The 22,165-nt window shown below is 40.3% G+C and overlaps 1 protein-coding gene across 2 annotated transcripts in view; it reads right to left on the bottom strand.

The window, feature by feature from the left end:
• CACHD1 (cache domain containing 1) overlaps positions 1-22,165 on the bottom strand; it is a 121,038-nt gene that overhangs the window by 43,036 nt on the left and 55,837 nt on the right. For both annotated transcript variants that reach the window (XM_040610627.1, XM_040610628.1), the window contains exons 3-4: positions 17,116-17,264; positions 4,157-4,263 (exon numbers count right to left, since the gene is read on the bottom strand). In XM_040610627.1, the coding sequence (XP_040466561.1) occupies positions 4,157-4,263; positions 17,116-17,264 (256 nt within the window). The remainder of the gene's footprint in view (positions 1-4,156; positions 4,264-17,115; positions 17,265-22,165) is intronic.

Raw genomic sequence — 22,165 nt, 5'->3', positions numbered from 1 at the left:
TTGAATAAGGCACAGACAAAATTTATGGAGCAAGTTGATACCACCTCTGCATATGGCTGGAGAAGAGCACTCTGCTAAAGCCACCTGACTTGAAACAGACATTGCGGCACTTTGAAGGATGAGAAGGAGAAAGATTTACTCGTTCCTTGTTTATTTAAAAAAAAAATAAAAGAACCAAAGGAATCTGATAACATAATGCACTGGCTCTGGGTAAGATTTTGTTGTCTAATAAATAAAGGACTATTCATACCAGTGAGGACAGATCTCTTCATCTAACTAACCGAAGCCCGCAATCCCATCTGAAGAATAAAGACTCTCTCCTTATCTATTTTGTAGTAATGGCTAAAAGTAATCCAAAAACTCAAGCCAAGATAAATCAAAAGCTTTTCAAAACATTAAAAAATGTCACCTAATATCAAGAAAAAACGCAGCAAAAGCATTAGTTTTGAAGGGCTGAGATAAGATAGACATACATCTATTTCTTCTTCTTCCCTTTCCCAAGATTAACGTTTATTTTCTTTTTATATTATAAAAAAACCCAATAGAAAATGGGAAAAAAAAAATTCTTTATGTTTTGGAGTTTCATGAGCTACACTTGCCCTTCTTAACACACTGTTCAGACTAGAAGCTGAAACTGTTGTCTGCACCGAGGGCTCCCAGGCTCTGTTCCTGTGGCTTGCCCGGAGTCTGTGGTGCAAATTCCATTCCACTCCGACACCTACAACTTCACCACTCTGATCCCACTTTCTTAAGCTGTGCGCAGAGTGGGCCAAGATTAACATTTAAAGAATTGAGATAGAGGCCGAACAGAGCAGAGTTTAAATTTATGTTTTGCTGAGAGGTTTTTATAGGCTAGATTATTTAAACTACAAAACTCATGCTGGAAAAAAGACAGGCGCATGGGATTTTTTTTTACGCTAAGAATGAAACAATCAACCCATCTGAGAGGACAATCAGGTTGACGGACAGTCCAGGCTGGATTTGGAAACTGCGGGCAAACTAGAGAAGAGCAGAAGAGCTCCTGCTTCTGGGCTGGATGAGCAGAGGGCTTCCAAACCCTTTCTCTAGGAGGCTGACATGCTTGGGGTCCCCCCCAACATGCTGCATCCAGTGTGAAAGACAGTATGACACAATTTTGGGGAAGCCACTGGCTTCCCATGCTGCCTCTAAGTCTAAAAAGGCAAAGCAAGGCAGGAGAGAAAAACCACAATCAAAATACCCAGATGTACCAAAAACTCTCAGGCTTTTTAGAGTAGAAAAATAATTCAGGCTGAGGCAGAGTCTGATTCCAAAGTGCAACAGATATTCCTCGCGTAGCTCTACATGAGGACACTTACAAGAGGAGTAAGAAAAATACGAGATTAGAGGAACTTTCTTCTTGTTTGATCTTTATCCTCTTTCAAAGGCAGTTTTAGTTTAGAGTAATGCATACACACACATAGATTTATTGAGAAGCATCTCCTGTGCAGACAAGGTGCTCTGTCCTAAGTGTATCCTTTAAGATAAGCAGTTTCACAGAACTAGGTCACTGCAGAAGTAAGAAAAAATTAAGCGTTTCAAGAGAGAGATGACACTAAGTAAGTACTTTTAAAAAACATTTCTAACCTGACAGCCATCTTCACAGCTCTAAGGACGCACTGACAGCACTCTGCCCTTCTAAACAAAAATGTTCCCCAGCCTGTTTATGCCCCCAGTCTGCCTCAAGCCAACTATTGTCTTAGACCATGAATTCCTCTGGGCAGAGACAGCTTTTTTTGGCACAACAGGTCATGGGCCATGGCTACATAAGCAATACTACAGATACCACCAACACAATACCCTCCACTCACAAAAAAAACCATCCAGCCTCCTGCCCCTAAACCTTCCCACATCCATTTATTCCAAAACCCAAATACTTCTGCAGGGATACAGGGACACCGCCCTGGATGTGGGCAATGTCCAGCTTCACACCAGCATCATTCTGCTTGACCCTCCTGGCAGCAACCCTTCCCTGAAGCCACACTGGTCTCCTGTTCTGTTGCTGGGGTGGTGGAGCTCATGTGGTTTTGACGTTCTCAGCTGAGGACCAGGGCAAAGAAGGTGGGAGCCACCATCTCACAGATTTTCAAATACCTTCGCACAAGAGGTGAGGACTTGCCTACAGAAAACTTAACTTCTTACTTCACTAGGTGTGTACCCAGTACCAACTTTTGTTTCTCAGATAAAACTGTGCTCATCTCATCTTTCTGCATCAATCTACTCTCTCCATTCCACTTCTCTCTTACAGGCATTTTCTCACTAATAAAAAACTTCTCCCTAAAGGCTGTGTTTCTGAGAGCTGCTAACAGGAAAGCCGAAGGAGAGTCTGCTGTCAATAAATCTTGAAGCACTTCCCTGTTCTGACTATCACTCCAATTCCCTCTTCTCTTCTGCTGCCCTTTTCTGCCAATGCCATTTTTTGAAGATTCTCCTTTCATCTGGAAGCTTTCAAGCCGGAGGCAAGGGAAGAGGAGGCACTCAAGTCTTACTGTCAAGCCAGGACAGCAAGAACCTTGAACATGCGTTCACTTTGTTTCTGTGAGAATTCAAACCAGAAATTTAAAAAACGTTTAAGGGGAACTGTAGCTTATTCATTTTCCACCACTCAAGAAGAAGGAATATTTATTTAATACTTCTTTTACATCCATCTTCAGCAGTAGAAAAAGAATGGGTTTTTAACTTAAGTAAAAAAACCTAAGTGATTCATTCAATGCTTTGTTTTCATAACAGTTTGAAAACTTGCTTTCAAAAATTATTTTGATAAATCAACAACTGCATGTGATTTTAAACATTATTTTAATAAGCTGTTTGTATGTTTTAATATAGAGATAGCTTATAAATAAAACAAAGCCCAGCGAATCGTAGTAAGTGAACAAAGACTGCCTATCTTTAGGACGGAAAACACTACAGAAATTATGGTGATGAGACATATGTCAGGAAATTAGCTTGCCTGGCCAGCACCTGCATTCAAGATGTGGTGTACGATAGATGGGATGGAAAGGAACCTACAGAGATTGTTCACTTTGCTTTGGGGTTTTACTTTTTTTTTTTTTTTTTTTTTTTTTTAAGATTACATTAGAAATCCAGAAAGCAAAGCTGTAAGAAGAGACACACTAAGACAGGCTACAGAGAAATTTGGGGTTCTTTCATCCTATTTGTTGTAAGATATGCAAATGCTCTGTGCACGGTGAGGGTAGAATGGCGGGTCTGCGACTTTATCAGTCAAGTTAAAAAAAATTAACCAGTACTTTATTCCAAAAGATACATGAAAATTAAAATAAAAAAAGTCCTCAAGTCTGTGTTACCTGTCAACAACAATAAAAAAAGTAAAATCAACAAAAAAAGCTCCAAAACTTACGCTAAATGAAATCTGCAAAGCCTATAGTGTTCTCTAATTTACAACACTAAGGCATCATAAAAAGTTGAAAAAGTAAGATGGAACAGCTGGACAAAACTATGACTAAAAATAACTGAAATCCATGTATTTCATGTATATCAAGTTGACTAGGATGGAAAAAAAGAAAGCCTTGTGGCACTGGAGGACCAAAAGCTGAATTTTTCCAGAGATAAGTCATATATATTTTGGTTCTTTGAGTGTGCCAAACAAATGTACTGACTGTCAAAGATGGAAATGCCCTGACAAAGAAAGGAAGTATTTTAGGATGTCCTTATACTTCATAGTTTTTGCATATCGCTGTGAACACAGTCTCACATTAGCTGAACTCAGCTAAGAAGATCAGAGAAACTTCTTTGCATGGCTCCTTCAGCAGCTGACACTACTGATGCCAAAGCAGACAGACCTGGGAAGGAAAGTGCCTTGGAAAAAAAAAAAAAAAGAAAAAGAAAAAGAAAAAAGAAATAAAAAGTGCATAAACCACAACAAAATTATCCATGGTAGGCTGGAATAAAATCTTCATGACATTTTTATGAAGTACTTAGACTAAGGGCATTACTTTAGGTATCATCTTTCAATCATGAAATCTCAAATTAAGAACAGGGTGACAGTTTCAAGGAGAAATAAAAGCTTGTTGCTATGGCAATCAATGCTAATTCTCTAGGCCAAGGAAATGTTAAAGTCTAATGGAAAAAAGAAAACCCAACTCTGAGAAGGAAAAAAACCCAAAAGTATACTACTTACCAGAATTTAAGTCACGTCCAGGATTGAAGGCTCTGCTGTTGACAGTTGTAGACAGTCTATCACAGCTAATAGTTCTAGAAACATTGGTGTTAAAATTTCCATCAAATCTGAAATGACAACAACAGGATTAGCAACCTAACACTACCTATTAAACCTACACAGCATTTACAATGGAAACACACCTTTTTGAAATTTCAATGTAAATTAACGATTCTGGAAATTCCAATGTAATATGTATTTTAAGGGTCCAAGAAAAACTGTGAAACCCAGAAATAGGGGGGATGAGCTCATCATGGTTGGATTGTATCTGCTCTCTGCAATGATATGTTGCATTTTCCTCCACAATATTCCATGAAAGACAGGATCATAAAACAGTAGTGCTCTTTCATCTAGATTTAAACAGTAGAGGTTCCAGCGTGGAAAGTGTGCGTAGCATCCAGGCATGCCATTAGGAACTGTTTTCTCCTGTTGTTGAACCAAACCTTTTCTTGCTAGACACTCTTCCACCAGAGCTATTACTTCATCATTCCCTTAAAAAAAAAAAATATTCCAAGTGTCTTGCATGAAGAGGATTTCCTCTTTATGCCTTTCTGCAAAAGATCTAATAGAACACTGGTAAACCCGTTTTCTGCACCAAAACCTGAGGATTTACATTCCAAGCAGCAGAAGGAACTTGATAGTCTGAAGTTTTGTTACAGTCTGGTTACATTAAATAATTCCAATACAGCCATAACTCTAACGCAAAAAGCATTCTAGTGCATAGTTCTAATGACAGTAAAATATAATTGAACCAATGCCTTAACAAAATTTAAATAAATAGGGTTTTAAAGGTTTATAAATAACTAGAAACGCTTCTGAAGCTTTCAAGGACTCAAATGCCATTTTGTATCATTTACATAGGCCAGTTTTATTTGTTAACATTTTAATGACCTTGAACATTTTGATGACATTTGACTTCTGGTGTGATTATTCTAGTACTTAAAAAACCTCTTTACTTCCTACCAAAGACTTTTTCTACCATCAACCTATTCCTAAGGAATTACAATGAACTGCAAGCGAGGGATGCATAACATCCCGTTCTGGACAAAGAGCCTTTCCAGCATGAAAGCTAATAGCAAGTAAGTCTTGGAAAGGAAATGGGCAGAGTAGGGGTTTGTTCAATACTGTCAAGATTAAACCAGCAAATTACACAAAAAACAGCTACATCAAAGGATACTGACCAACTTAATATTAACAGCACTTCCATCTCTTGCTTTTAGCTACATACCACTCACCCAGCGCCATTCTAATGCCTTCCATTCAGCTCAATGCACATCATATTTGTGCTTAAGGTTCTTTATTTAGTTGCTTATTGTCAACTGCACTTAACTGCTTAAGCTGATGTTACGCTTTTTCATACGCACATGTGCATGTACACACCCAATGTATATATGCTATCACATAGTGGAGGCCCAAAACATTGCAAGCAGTAGTGGTCTGAAAAACAAGCACCATTCTTCTGGTGGAAGATTTTAATTAAAAAATTAAAATCCAGTAAGTTGCAACTACTTCAACAAATACGGTGCCCAGTAAGAATGGAAAGACACTGATCTTCTGGTTCTGTCCTTACAGAGTGCTTGCTGGAAGGGCTGGGGTTCGTAGACACAGACAATAAAACAATGCACTTTTAAATCATCTCCTTAAAACAACAATTAGCAGAAACAAAAAACCACAGACAGATGGAATTGGTTACCACAAGGAAATTTCAAGTTACGACTACAGGAAGCAAGTCTTTTTAAGCAAACTAAACCTCCCCTAATCCAATATATTTTCTTCCAGCCCAATTCAAAATAATTTCATCCTACAGGGATGGAGCTGCAGCAGCCCCAAGTCAGCCAGATGCAGGATTTGCTGAGAGACTCCATCTCTCATTATGGGATCCTTGCACGTGGGATGTAGGAAAACCTTTTAGGACCCCTTAGTGAAAGCTAAAAAAAAGAAAAATATTCGTTAGTGGGCTCAAGATCACCACCTCTGTAGGCAAGTGGATCCACCTTCAGCAATTTTAGCGTTACAAAACCGGGAAAATGGCCCTGAGAGGAGCGCTGGAGCTCACTGCAAGCAGCACGGCTGTTGCATACGTGGGCCACCAGTTTGCCTTTTGTACATGATCCATGCCAGTATAACCGTAGTTAAGGTTGGGCTGATTTTTTTTGTTTGCTTAAAGCAAGAGGTTTAACTTCTGTTACAAGTGAAGAGTACAGCACAGCCTTCTCACAAGTTAAGGAATTTGTCATTCAAGTGTAAAAGTAATTTCCCAAGAATTTACTATTAAACTCCTTAATGATTTTCTGAATTACAAATAAGTAAAAGTTTATGCAAATGCATAACAAAACCTCAGACACTGACTTCTTTGTTCTTAACATCAGATTAGATTTTATGACTCTTCCAGAGTCCCAGGAAGTCTAATTTTACATCACTAGAGCTCATCAGACTAGAGGCTCTGTTCAACAAGGCTCTAATTAAACCAAATCTTTGAACATGCAATAAGTGATCACTATTGATTACTAACTCTTTAATTTTAGTATTTTTACTGTCACATACAAATATCAATAAAAACACTGTCTGCCTAAACTAGCATGCTTTGAAATTAGTTTAATCTATATCCATAAACACTACATGCATCTTAAACTAACTGATATTCTTAAAGGAGATGAACGATACTACCAAGAAACAGGTAAAGAGTTACCAAGGCACCAACATTTTTTGATCCCTTCTCAAACCTAAACTTAAGGGGGGGGGGGGGGGGGGGGGGGGGAGAAGTCATATATATTTGGAAATAATTAACTGCCCTCCATACACTTTAAAAATTATATAAATGCAGTGTAAACATAGCTTTATCAATCTGGCTCAATTATTTTTTATATACATATATAAATTGGGGGGGGGGGAACTTGAGTTTCAAACCTTGTACCACATAGATGCAAATGTGGATGAAGAGTGCAAGTCCTTGCATCAGGGACTCCCAGAGCAGTCTGTTCTCAAATGCTCTCTCTCATCTCTTTACAAATATTTTACATACCTCAGGCTTTGACATATTCAGGTTACAATGCATAAAAACAAACGTTTAACTCCGCTTGCCCTCCTCCGTCCTCACCTAACAGAGGCAATTATGAACTTGTTCATCACTGGAGAAACATCTTTAATTGCAGCAACTGCTCAACACATCAAACCAGCCAGCGATGAGCGAAGTGAATAATGCCATATACAGCGGGAACAAGAACAGGCAGCTGAATTCTTTGCTATACAAAAAAGTACTGTGGGTTCCTTATTGGACACAGATGTTCAGTGCTATTGGTATTTTATCCAAAACAGCATAATCAACAGCACTCCACTGGCGCTGGTGTTTTGATTCAAGACTCAGTTAGGGGCAAAGAGCTTTTGACGAATTCTGCATATCCTCACTCTTCATGGCAAGGAAGAGAGAGAACTGGGTGGACAGATTCATAGAAAAGCCTCCTGTCCTCCTGCTCAGACACCACCACTATCAGGTTCTAAGGTCAGGAAGATCTATGTCAGACACCAAAAGCAGCCAAACTGTGATGCTGCGGAGCTCTGCATGGGCTCACCCACTCTGTCAGGAGCTGCTCGATATTATTGGCAACCTGCTCTCTGAAAACTCCCCAAAGTCCCCTCCATCGAGGAAAAGCCTTGACATTTCATGGGAACGTAGATCTCCGATCAGGGCCGTGGCTTTTCCTACCCCCATTAAAATGTAACCACTTCAAAAAATTACAGCTTTTACCAAGCAAACAAAAAAGTTGGTTTTTTTGTTGGCTAAGGAATCTCAAGACTAGGATCAATTGGTAAAGGATGGATTTCACAAAAAGCATGTTTATCTTTGGGCGAAACCAGATGGAGAAGAGGTAGCAACTGCAAATTAAACATCTCCATGCTGAAGAAATATTTCCGAGCAATACTAAAGAACAAACTCTTAGGGAAAAATAATGACTCTTCAGGATGTTAGCTAATTGTCCCAGTGCTCCTATCAAAGTCTATTAGTGATGGCAACAGGATGCCTTGTTAGCAACTAACATATTCATATCTCAGAACACGGGCAGTAAATGCTGCGGTTTAATTCAAAATCATCTGGAATCTTCCTCTGCTCTGAGTTTATTTTATGCCAAAACTTACTGCTCACACTCACTCAGTGTGACATGTGCATCCTTTAAATTACCTGGCAGAGAAATTGTCTGAATCTTGATTCACAATGTTGAGCATATTACTACATCACTTCTTCATACACACAAAGCTGCCAAACCAAGTTTCAGGTCTCTCAGCCATGATACATATTAACAAAGGGTTTCAACCAGGTCCAATTCTGGCATGCCTTCTAGGAAGGCAAAAATCAAGTTATCACCATCAACTGCCCCGCCACAGGCTCTCCTGCGGCCCCAAACTCATCACCACAGGCCAAGGGGATCAGTATTCCAGCTATAAACCCCCTATTCACACTGCACATTTATTGCAGCATGTCAAAGCACATTAACGCAAAAATCAACACAGTTCCTCAGCTTTTCTCAGTAAGCCAGTATTATGTTACCCATCAGGAAAATGAGGATATAGATACCTAATCTACCTGCAGCAGAGCTGGAAAAGGAAAGCTAAAAAATCCTGCAGCCCAGCCCCCCTCCTTTCTCTTGCTACAGCACACAAGTAGCAAGAAGAGAATACAGTTAATGGCAAAATGATATAAATAAAATAGGCATAAGAAGAATTGCTTTAAACCCCATAAATTAAAGACCAGCCCTCAGACAGACTTGTCATCCTGAGCCACGTGGGATATCTACTTCAAATCTCTTTTCAGGTGCCGTCTGCCTTATAACTGACTTTTGGCACCTTGCAATGGGGTGTATTTGTAAAGCATGACTGCTTCCACAATATGAGGACCTTGAGAAAAGACCAGCTCCCATCGCAAACATACGCCTTCAGAAAACCAAGACCAGAAACTGGGCAACAGCAGCACTGTGGAAGATTTACATTGCAGTTTTCGCAGTCATTTTAATCACACTGGAGAATTTCCATGTGCTTCTTTAGGGTGCCTCTAAATAATTTCAATTAAGAACACAATATTAACCTATTTGGCAATCTTTGCCGCTAAAGCAACAATTAAAACTAAAGCCTCGACACTGCCATGTGGCATTTACAGTAAATGCTTATATTCTTGGCCGTCACTACTGGTTTTACCTTTCCTATAACATGTTTCTGCCTTGCATGTTTTCCATGCGTTTTTCAAATCTGCCCATCGCTTGCTTTTGAAGAAGTTACAAAATCAAAAACTTTAAGATTTGCAGACAAGCATTGATCACCACCCCTTCTCTGCACAAAGGAGACTTAACTTTTACCAGTGTCTCTCTCCCACTTTTCCCAGCAGCCAGACGGTAACAGCGATGGCTGACCAAGGTCTCCTCTGAGATTCAGCCCAAAATGTTCTAGGTGGCACCACCACAGCAAACGCTCAGGAAACCCTCCAGAATCCTTATCAGAAAAACGCAACAAAGCCTGTATTTAGATGTAATTAGGTTTTGTACCTACTTAAGCAAGAGCAAAAGACATTGGCTGAAATTCAGTTTGACGACAGGCCCACTCACCCCATCCCCCTTTCCCTGCCTCCCTCTAAAAAGCCCTTCTTTCTGGATTCACTTTAATGAACAACTGATCGAAACTGCATCCCGAGGGAGCAAACAGAGCTGCGACTCCAACTTTGATCTCTTCCCCATGGAGAAACGCGCTCCCTGCCTAGCTTGCAAGATGTTAATTTGATTGACATTTGCTCTGATGTGCAAACTGCTTTGAACTTCAGACATTAAATTCCCATCAGGCTGCACTCATTTTTATTCTCCTTCAACAGGATTTACAAGCAGGAGATCAGCAAGTGTAGAAGATAAAATAAATTTGCAGAAGCTTTGAATCTTACATCAAAACAGTGCTCAAGTGAGCTCCAATTGGATTTTGTTCGGCCTGAATTTACAGTGTAAATCAGCCCCTTTTGTACAGTTTCAGTTTAGGGAAAAATGAGGGAGCAGCATATAAAAACGACACTCGAGTAGCTACGAAGGGGTTCTCATTGTTGTAAGACTCATTTCTTTCCTTCCCTTTCCATTCATACAAATTTAAAGCTGATTTTAGTATGCAAATGAAAATATATAAGTTCATGGAAAATTCAGCATTTCCTTTGAAATTCACAACTAGGCATACTTTCTTGATTGTAAGGCAAGATTTAAACTCATATTTTACATAAATCCTTAAATATATAGTTCCCACTGCAACTAAGCAGTACGCTGGAAAACAATGTTTTCATGAATAGATTCAACAAAAAAAAGCTACTGATTATTCAGTTAACCAAGTTTCTTCTGGTGAGGCACAGAAGTTGTTCCAATTATTTCAACTGCTGCTTGAAGAAGTCCAAGTATACTTGCTCTCAGATGTAAAGAAAGTGTATTATTGGAAGGAGGGCTGCAACCCAGTAACACAACTTATTTCAGAAACCGCTTTTTCACGAGGAACTCTGCCACATTTAAGAAGTCCAAGAGAGCGATTTCCTAAATTTACCTGCTACAGTTTATGGACAAAACAAGATCACACCAAGACTAGCACTATGCATGCTCCCCTACATTTTCTATAAACCCACATGCATCACTGTAGACTGATACTCTGTACGAATGGCAAATACATCTTAAAGTTCATTTGGTGTGGCACACCCGCTTCTCCTTTGGAAGTGCAGCTCTTCAGGTATTGCGGCAACTGAAGGAACTGAATGGGATTCCTGTTATCTCCCACTTAACTGCTCCAGAGGGGAAAGATAAACACAAAAAAAGCTGCGATAAAATTGAACTGCATTAGCAAATATTTAACCATCTGTTCAAAAGAGAGAAAAACAGACCACTTCTGAAGGTGGTATCACAGTCAGGGAGTAAATGATTTTCAAAAATAGGTTTGTAAAGTCACTTATTCAAACAGCTCCATTAATGTTTGTAACCAACGCTGCCAAGTAGTATGTTTTACCAACAAAGATTTCTTCATTCCATCTCCTTTTACAAATACAGATAAATGCATTCCCTAAGCTTTTATCAGGACAGTTAAATAAAGAACAAAAATAGATTTCCGGCTGCCTTGAAACATATGTATTAGCAGCAGACGCAAGAGCATTAATGAATGGCAATGCGCCTTTAAACATGTTTTTTGGAGACTCATGACAATCTTCCATAAAAACCAGCAGTGAAATTAATTTCTGTCCTCCAGGGTCGGAGCAAAGAGAAAGGGGGATGTTCCCACCAGCACATGTATTTGTTCATGTCCCATCTGCAGGTGCGGCGTTATCGGGGGCCACGATCAGCCGTGCAGAAGCAAGGCACCATGCGGGGCAGCTTCCCGGAGCTGCGACTCTGCCCTTCTCTCTCCGCTCAGGTCCCAGTCACAGGCAACTCAAGGAGACTGTCTCCTACCATCTCTCACAGACACCCGAGGACAGGAAATGCTGTAGCACATCAAAGCATGATGGGTCTTAAAACCGAGCAGGAGAGGAGAAGCGCTGACACTGGGTTAAGGAGGATTTTTTTTGTCTCCCTTTAAAAGCGTCGTCTGTTTTTTTGTTGGAAAAACTGCACAGGTAGCTGCATGCTTCCTCACAAATGTGTGTGAATAAGAAACTACAGCTTCTTGGGTTTGTCGATTATTGGTGGGTTTTTTTGGAAGGTAATCTTACTGCAGATATGCAGGACTTTGCTATGTTAAGAAAACCATTGGAGTGTACTCTATGGCACCAAATTGGTAAAGTACACGCTTGCAACTGCATCTTCACATGTACATAAATGTGCAAATATAACTTTAACTTACGTGGCAAAACTGGAACTATATAAAGCTACTTCTGAAAGTCTCCTACAAGAGCCAGCTAGCATCAATCACAGCTTCTCCTGAAAAAGGCATTTTGTATACCAGCTAAAAGATGAATACTCAAACATTACACACATTATCAGACTTACTCTTCCTTTTTGTGCGGGAAGAATTTGATTTTCTTTCATCTGCAAATATTCAGTATAAAACACCTATTTGATCTACATGTTGCCATCCAGTCCAACACCATCTTTATGAAGAAAGCTATTTCAGTTGTCATTCACGAGTCAGCCCACACAGACCTGCAAAGTTACAACCCCCCACAAAGCTAATGCTTCCAAACCTGTTTGCCAAAACTCATTTCTTAAGACCCTAGTTAAGAGACACATACCCCATAAGTTCCCCATAAGCGCAGGGAAGTGCAGGTGCTCAGTACTTCTGATAGATAAACACTGTTCATTCCTCCCCCTGCCCTCCTGCTGACACTCTGCTACACTTCCATCTGCACCCCATGCACATCAGGCCACTTCAGTTCCAGGATTTCCTAAAGACCTACCGAGGGCTTTCTTGGGAACAAAGCATCTCAGAGTGACAAACAGGAGACACCATCTTGTACACACACCATCTTGTACACAAAGGTATTTATCCTTTTAGAAAGCAAGATAATTTAATTAAAACATTTTCTTGTAAATAACCACCCAATGCAATCACGATAGGGAATGTCTGGCAACAGCAAGAGATCGAGATGAGATCTCAATCTCATTTCTCATGGTTTCTTCAGCAGCCTTTCTTAGTGAGGAAACACAAAGCCTTGTTTCTCCAGCAGGGATTTCTTCAGTGATTAGATGTGTGTCGCTTGACATCCACTTTCCTTATCTCCCTTCAGTTTTGCTAAGAGCCCAGAGCACTTTATCCATATTAACTCTGTCTGCTTGGAGCAATGCCTCTTCTCAACTGCTACAGATTCCTGGATGCAGCACACAGCCCCAGGAAACAGAGCAAGTCTCCAAGCTCTGACCCCATGGACACAAATACCACCTGGATGGTAGGGCAGATGCCTGATCTTCGTAAGGTCCGCTTCTGAGCTCATCTGACAGGTATGCTCACCGGCTGCTCTTCTCAACTGTTGTCTCTCCCTTCATTGCCATCATGGTTTTTCGATTCCCAAACCTTGATTAAGTAGAACTGAAAATGCAAACAGCTGTATCTGAAGAAAGGAACAGCAGCAACTAAAGAAAAACACACAGCCCCCTGCTCTGTTGTTCCAGTTTCGCAGTCCACCTCTATTTAGCAGTACTTGCACAGATACTTCAGCATATGATTCATTTCCATTTACATGAGCACATATTTAAACTCTTCAGTAAACCAGATGAGCATAAGCACATGATTAAATGTTGGTTGAATTAAGCCTATGTATGGAAAAGTCAGCTGCCAAAACCGCTCAACAGCCACTAACTGCACTGCCTCATCAAGTCAGTTTTGCATATTTTAATTTACTTATTTTCACCACTTTCCCTATGCAGGTAGTTCACTTGCATAAACCTGCCTTGACGGAGAGAACAAATACGTGATTGCTCTTACTTACACTAGTTAGTCCGGTATATGTTGGGTACAATATTGCAACCAAAAGCACAGTTAGCCTCTTAATTTTAATTCAGAACTAGTCACTATGGACTGGAGTCACAGTTGCGTGGAAACGTATTCATCTGGGCTCTTCACCATGTAATGGCAATAAAATAAATATTGCTTTTCCTGTCATATCTCACTACTCAACTAAATAGGCAATTTAAGTGCCAGATTCATTTTACATTCCAGTTCATACTTTGTTAATCCTATTTTATGTCATTTATTTATAGTCACCAGGTGTGGTATTCTCACAGTTCATCTCAAGCAACATTGCAAGTTGTTTTCAAAGCCAGTGGTCAGATTTTCAAGATAAATACAAGCAAACACAAGGCTACACATGGGTAATTTTGTTAATGGTAGCAACAAATATACACTAAAGAGAGATGAAGACATTAAAAAAAAACTTAAAAAAAAATCCTCTCTCTACACCTAAGTTCAGCATTTCCTTCCCAAGTATTTTTTCCAAAACCAATCCAAACTGGCTGCATTCCCACCACAATGTCAATAAGCTAGAGAGCAACATAAAGGGCTGATGGAGGAAACACCTGATAGCCTGAAGTGCTCTCAGATCTTCAAATGTCACTGTGCATTTAAAGGCTGAACATCATGTGATGAACAGCCTTAAATATTGTGGGACAAGCTTTCAAATCTACTTTAAAAATACAACCTGAAAATAATGTGCTTCTAACACTGTTCTTGCACCAAATGTTTATCCAAGTAAAAGGCCACATGATGAAACACCTCCCCACACCAAGAAAAAGAACACACAGAGTTAAGCAGTTACAACGCAAGTATTTCACAACCCTCCTGAAAGAAAAAAACATAGCCCTAAGGACATTTTCAAAGTACAATCCAAAGCCAAGTACCTCCTGAAAACAGCAAATAGCAACCGTATTTTTCAATGTGACCTCTTCTACAGCAGCAGCTAATAAATGCTATAATTATTGTTGCTCTAACACCAGCACTCTTCTGCCCAACACCAACACGCATCATTTAAATGTCAAGGATAAGCTGTTACCAGCAACAGCAGATCTAACCTAACTACTCACAAGTGCAGGCCTCCTCATAGCTGGAGCAAGGAAGTCCAAAAATTAAAGCTAGAAGAGTTGAAGTAAATCAGCAGCCTTTATCTGTGATTTACAGAAACAGAGATACTTTTATCTGTGTTGTTTTAAAAATAATTCCTAAATCCACATTCAAACACCCATACCTTTGTTACAGTTCTCCAAAATCTGACTGTTAAGGTAGGTATCTTAACTTCTAGTATCTTCTGTCAAAAATTACAGTTTTTTATCTCTTTGGACAAAAGGGGAAAAAAAAGAAAAAGAAAAACCTATTGGTGGTTTCGGATACACCTGCCTGCATAGACACTGGCGTGCTGGCCATTTCCCTTCTTTTAACCAGCCACCTCATGCCCACGTGAACCGTTTTACCTTCCCCTTTAGCAGGCTTGTGTCAAATATAAGACCTAATAACACCAGCTTGGATATCAACATGTTAAGACCACCAGCAGCAGGAGAGGCAGAAGGGGGAGAAACGACAACTGAAATGATGGCAGAAGCATTTAGACAAGCAGGCAACTAATAAAGCATGGTTCTAACAACTTAGAAGTTAAGTTTCAGGAACATGTTTTTACATTCTTTCTTTTTATGACTTGCAGACAATTCCCCAAACACAGCAGGGGGTCTATTCCCAATGGTCTGGTAAGTCATCGTTCTCAACCACATACTCGACCAGGTCTTGCCAAAGTGCTGTCTGGAAGATCCTGCAGGCTGATGGACTGGTCTGGTAATCACTAAAGGTGACTTAACTTTATCAATCCAAATAATTAGATAATGATCATATTGTACAGCCCAAAGGAGGAGCTCTGCAAATAGATTCACCTCTCTGCTTTGCCAGCTGTGACCTCCGGTTCATTTTTCAAACCACTTACTGTGAAAGACCCCTTACGCAAGTCCACCACGGGTAAAGAAATTTCCGAATGATTTGCAAGCTACTGATTTTGGCGGACAAAGTGAAAGGAAATTCATTAAAGTTTCCAGACTAAGAGCAGACATTGCTTTTTATTTTTTAATGAAAAATTATGCAATACCAACCAGGGGGTGATATGCTCATTCCTCCTGTTCACCTCTTGGTTGGAAGGTGTTACTGCTGGCTGGCAGTTCCTGCATGCAGAGATCAGAGGGCAGGAAAGTTTTCATCCTCAACTGATTCTTGACCTTTCTTACTGACGCTGCCAGCAACCTGGCCATTCAGCACCAGATGTGCCAGGATTTTATGTAGGCATCTTATCCAGCAGAACTGCGCTGAGACCACCGAATCCACACACATCCCAACAGCAAGGTACCCATTTCTCTGGAGTCACCCGAGGCTTAACCCTATCGAGATTTCTTAGTTTTGTGCCAATCAAAACAAACACAAAACATGCAGGTGGCCTTTCTCTCTGGACACAGATCCATACCACATATTTGAATACAGTGAATATTTTAAATCCTTATATAAACAAAGGCTCATGCCATACTTCAGAAAAGATGAAAGCATGCTGTCATTAAGAACTGTCTTATAGAAAGTGCTTTTAATATTTATTACCCAAATTACATTCCTCTCTAAAATATTTCTAAATCAGACTAAGATATAAACAATGAAAATATACTCTGTAATCAAGATTTACATAAATTGAAAGTTACTCTCATTCTTTCCTAGTACATGTTGAAGTAAATGTTTCAAAAGTTGAGCATTTAAAAATTTATTACACTTTTATTGGAAAAATAAGACCTTCTATCAAAATCTCCTACAATTACAAAACCCAAAGATGTTTCTGCAAACACGCAGCATAATAAAACAGGATTAAAAACAACCAACTGCCTGGATTTAGATTATCCAGAACTCCTGTATTTAAAATGTTCATTTGAAAATAATAAATTCAGTTTCCAAGCAGTGTTCTCAGTTTCGGTAAACCTCTGTGTATCAAGCAGCAGCACATCAACTTGAATAAACTGTAATGCAGTATTTTTAGCATGTGATGTACTGACCAACTTGTGATTTTCGTTACTGCACTTAAAAGGGGAAAAAGAAAAAGAAGTCTCATGACCAGCTCTTCAGAAGAGTCACTCAGGGTAAGCAGTATCTCAATGCAAAAACAGTAATCCTGGATATAAACAAGACTCATTTTGTATAGAAGACTATTCCATGCAATTAAGGGATGAACAAACTTTTTTCCTTTTTGTTACATTTTACAGTCCATCACAGCTGAGTCCCAGTTCTTGTTTAGTGCTCCTCATTAAACATGTACATAGTAGGAATGTAAAAGAATAGGAGGACAGTGTTAGGAGCATCTTTGGAGTACCGTCTTCCCCCTTTTTCTGAGTTATCAGGAAAATATAGGCTATTTTGCAAAGAAATAATCTTTTTCCCTCACATATTAAATGGAAGCATAAGTAAATTCAGAATTTAATACTTACTCCATCATAGATGGTGGAATAGTACAGCAGTCTTGGATGGCAGTCAAGGGCGACGTGAGATGAGCAGTATACGATGCTTCCACTACTTGCTTGTTACGATTCACAACATCCAAGTAACGGTTAAATTTCTCACGAATTTTTTTTGCCAACTAAAAAAGAACAAGAAAGATTAAAATTAAGCCAATTATTCTGTATGACCCCATTCCTTACTAACCAACTGAAATGGAAAGTAAAACCTGTGTATGTTAAAGATAATAGTTGCCTGCTTTGCTCACTGTACTTCTATTTTGGTGGCTTAAGCACTGTGAAGTCAAGTTACTAATAACATTGGCCACAGAAAGCAGTCTATACATAAAGATATATTTACCATCTAGCGATGCCTACTTTAACATAAGAGTCTTGCATGTATGAAAAGTAAAAATCCATTATATCAAACTTGCCTTTCATTAAGAACTGACACCTGGATGTGATGCTACCTACGCTATGCCTTAACTACTGAAGTTCTCCAACATGATGCTCTTGCAAGGCCTGACAAGAACATAGAATCATTGAATCATTTAGGTCGGAAAAGACCTTTAAAATCATTAAGTCCAACCGTTAACCCACCACTGTCAAGTCCATCACTAACCCATGTCCCTAAGTACCACATCTACACGTTTTTGAAACACCTCCAGGGATGGCGATTCCACCAACACCATGGAGATTAAAATAAACAGGCCACAAGACAATTCAAAAAAGCTCATTCAAAAATGGACATTTAAGGAAAGCCCAAATAATAGTATTACAGCAGACCTCACCTACAGAGGAGTCTCCTGCTGCTTCAGAAGCAAACAGTCAACAGTCCATCTACCAGTGCACTGTATCTGTTTAAGGGAACAAGCTCAGGATCCTGGCAACCTCAAATACCACCATGAATACTCCTCTGTTCATCAACAGCCTCCCCAGTCAGATCTGTGCAGAAATACTGCACAACTCCTTTCATATAGTTCTCCTCACTGCAATTTGGGCAAAATAAGCCATCCCAGCTTTTGCTTTTTTTGTATCCCCGGCTGCTTTCCTCAGGGGCACGACAGGCTCTTAGCTGAGCATCTTCTGAGTGATTTTCTTCATCAATTTAGCAGCTCACTGTGGCTAGTCATAAGCTGCAATACTTTTGACTACAAACTTCAACAAAAGGAGGTCTGTAACTGATATAATCTTGTATCAGAAAGAACACCATAATCCTAGAATGGGTTGGGTTGGCAGGGACCATTTACAGACCACCCAGTCGCACCCCCCCACCACAGGCAGGGCCCCCTCCCCCCAGCCCAGGCTGCTCCCAGCCCCGTCCAGCCTGGCCTTGAGCCCTGCCAGGGATGGGGCACCCACAGCTGCTCCGGGCAGCCTGGGCCAGCGCCTCGCCGCCCTCACGGTAAAGAATTTCTTCCTAATACCTGCCCTACATCTACTCTCAGCCAGAAGCCATTCCCCCTTGCCCTATCGAGACATGCCCATGTGAAAAGCCCCTCCCCAGCTTTCTCGTCAGCCCGTTAGGTGCTGGCAGGTGCTCTAAGGTCTCCCGGAGCCTTCTCTTCCCCAGGCTGAACAGCCCCAGCTCTCAGCCTGCCTGCACAGCAGAGGGGCCCCAGCCCCCCGGTCATCTTCGTGGCCTCCTCTGGACTCGCTCCAGCAGGTCCGTGTCCTTCTTATGTTGGGGGCCCCAGGGCTGGATGCAGTGCTGCAGGGGGGTCTCACCAGAGCAGGGTAGTATATAATGACAACCGTCTCACATGGGTGAAATTCTTCCACAAGCCTTTTGTTGTCAGAGGTGCCCCTGACGAAGGCAGCCACTTATAAATCAGGACAAGGTTTAGAGGTTACACTATTACTTGTAAGAGCAGATGATCGTATTTCTCCTTTCTGAAAGGGAAAACAGACTGCCATCCCTCCCAAGCAATTCTCACGCCCTTAAAAAAAATTTGAGTGCCAAAGTTTAGAAAGAGAAAGTTGGGTACTTCAGCCTTTCTCTTTAAAATGTTGCTTTAAAAAAAAATTTAACAAATTAACAAATTTTTGCAAACAAATACTTCTGAGCTGTGCTCAGGGTTTGCTGGTGTGTAATTTGAATGCCCGGTTGTGCCCATACCTTTTGAAGGCAGAGCCCCGTGCTCTCTCCGTGCCAGGCAGATTCAAAGCAGTGTGAAGGCGCACAGTGTTAAGGAGGGTAGAGCCTCCTGGGACACATCACAGGCCTACTGAAGCTCCTGTGCTGTCAGATAAGAGCTCACTTGTGTCTAGTTCATTAAGCACTTCAAGACGATCCTAACTAATGACTTTGCAAGAGAAAATTGGAAGGGAAAAATTTGTGGCTGTTACTTGAGCAAACCTGACAGTAAATAATTACTAGGAAGCATCAGGTTTTACAAGAAGCATTTACTGAGACTTTTGCTCCCAGTCTTTCACTCGAAGTGAGAAATTAATGAAATGGATCAGGCATGTTCAAAATTTTCTCTTGGTACATTTGGTAACCTTTCCACACCAAGATATGTATTACACTTAACCATCTGCCAGATGCTTCCTAAATGAAAGTGAATAATCTCTAAGCAACATACTGCAGTGCTGAATACTCAGAAATACTGACTTTTGCATTTCTGCAAACTTTCTTCAGAGCTGAAGTTAGCTCATTAATTCCTAACATTCATCTCTCCTGCTCCCTGCTCCACGTGGATGATTTAATGGTGCTTCTACATCTGTGTGCTGAGAAATGCCGTCAGTTGTTCCAGATCCCCTGGACTGACAAATGTCTTTCCTAACTGTTATTAAAAGGACATGTCATCATGATTTACTTCGTTATGCGAATAACGAGGCCCACGCTGATAACAGCATTGCCTTTGCCTCCATTGTTCCCAGCAAATGCTACAGCTCAACAACAGGTCTCCTAGGAGCACAGGTTTTAATAGGACCTTGCTCAAATGACTTGCAGAATTATACCTAATTAGTTTTGTAGAATGATTTATTGCCAAGGCACCAGAGGACTACTAATGGTCTCCTCCATGTTAGGCATCCAAAACTAGTAAATTACTCCCAGTTGTTAGATAGTAAGCTGCTTAGTAGTTCCTTTTCTATTTTCCAGTAAACTTTCTTTTTGTCCAACTGTGCTCCTCAAATCTGTCCTTGAGAAGTCTATTCTTCTGGAGAACCTCAAACACACATAAGTAAAATTTCCTAAATCAAAACATTTCAGTTTCATGGTTACAAAATCCCTCTCTCGGTTTGGGCAAATGAAATACCTGTGCTTAAGCATTATATAAACCAGACATTTGAAAGCATTATGTAAATCAGATACTTGAATCTATATACTTCTTTCTTGGTCTCCCCACCTGAAATCATAAAAAGGGGAGACAGCTTAAGTCTGCTGAAAAAAGGACCATACGACCATTATTAGCAGTGACAAAACTAACACAGAGCATCACAGCGAAAGGACTCCCATTTGGAATCACTGCTTTTCTCTGATAAATGAATGCTGTACAAAAAGAGGTTTCAGTGTTGATGAGTTTTAACCTTCCAGGTTGAACGATAAAAACACCCTACAGCCTTTGAATTTTACCCTGCTGTGTGGAGTCTGAAGATCTGACAAATCTGGTTTTCAAAAGAGCCTGTACCTCAGACGCTGACAAAAAGCAAAGGCTTAGTACCTAACCTGCATCTCCCATCGAAAAACCTCTGAACGGCTCAAAATCATTACGTTACTTTTATTAAATGGGATCCAGCACTTCAGTCAGGGCAGAGTCATGCCCATGTGCATGTCAGCAACAAGGGAGCTGAAGCCTCCCAGAGCTACGGAGACATCTATTCCCTGCCCACGGACATAAGCATGGTCGGAAGAACCGAGTTTATCTCATCCAAAGAACCCTAAAAATACTGCCCTCTGACAGCAAGAGAATACTCCCAACAATCAAAACCACTTTAAAGACGGCTAACTCAAAAAAGTCATCGATGGTAAGATGATCCAAAGTAATTTTCCTTTGAAAATTGATTACAATGAAGAAACCATGTTAAGAATGTAAGGGCAACACACCAATCAGCTGAAAAATTACTAAAAACAAATGGTTCTAATTCATCAAATCAAGAAGTATAATCCAGATGAAACCCAACAAAACTAACTCAATTTTTCTGCCATAGCTGGGCTTCACTGGAGCACAAAAATCCACAACAGTGAACAAGCATTCCAGCTCTCAGCGATTAAAACAACAGCAAAAAATAATACATACTTCCTAGCTCCTCATCTCTGCCTTGCGTGCCCAGGCATGCATGCACACTCACATCATTAGCTCAGAAACATTATTCAGTTTGCAAAGTGATGCGCTCAGTTGCTAGAGCCTGTCACAATAAAAGCTGCAGGCTTAAATCAGCTTCTCATTTTTCTAAGTAAAAAAAAACCCTAAAATCTTTAACCAAATGATCACTTTTTTTTCCAACATGTACCCTGCTTTTTTTAACCTGCCCAGAGCTGACTGGCCATGGCGTACTGGTGGATACGCAACTGGTTACAAAACCTCAAAGGTACAGAAAGAAAGAGGTAACAAATAATGAACGGACGGAGCATTGAACTATGAAACCATCCTAACATAATTGTTTAAAGCATTTTTAAGGCAAAATGGAAAACTGTGTCCCAAATCAGGCAGATAAAAGTGGCAGGTAGCTGACAGCCCACGCTCAGGTATACCCCTGGGTAGGTACCAAGTGTGACAGACATTTCCTGCTCCCAACAGAAGTGCTCAAATTCACCCATTTTAATGGAGACTAAAATAAATCTGGATACCTCGAGACTGACATAAAATGCTATTATCCTCGGGTCAATTCTCAAAGCACTCTTCATTGCAAAAACAAAGGGGGTGGAAAAAAAGTCTTGCTTGGCATTCCTCTCGCCTTTTTTCAGATTTCTGTATTTTCTCTTTAATTTTAAGGAACTGAATAATAAAAAATGAGTGCTCGCTCGAAACAATGGAGCCATTAGCTCTTTTTTTTTTTTTTTTTGGCAGCTGGCACGAGGCCAAAGCATTTCAGTTTG

The sequence above is a fragment of the Falco naumanni genome, chromosome 11 (genome assembly GCF_017639655.2).
Source record: "Falco naumanni isolate bFalNau1 chromosome 11, bFalNau1.pat, whole genome shotgun sequence".
Lineage (NCBI taxonomy): Eukaryota > Metazoa > Chordata > Aves > Falconiformes > Falconidae > Falco > Falco naumanni.
This window is presented reverse-complemented; position numbering and strand designations above follow the sequence as displayed.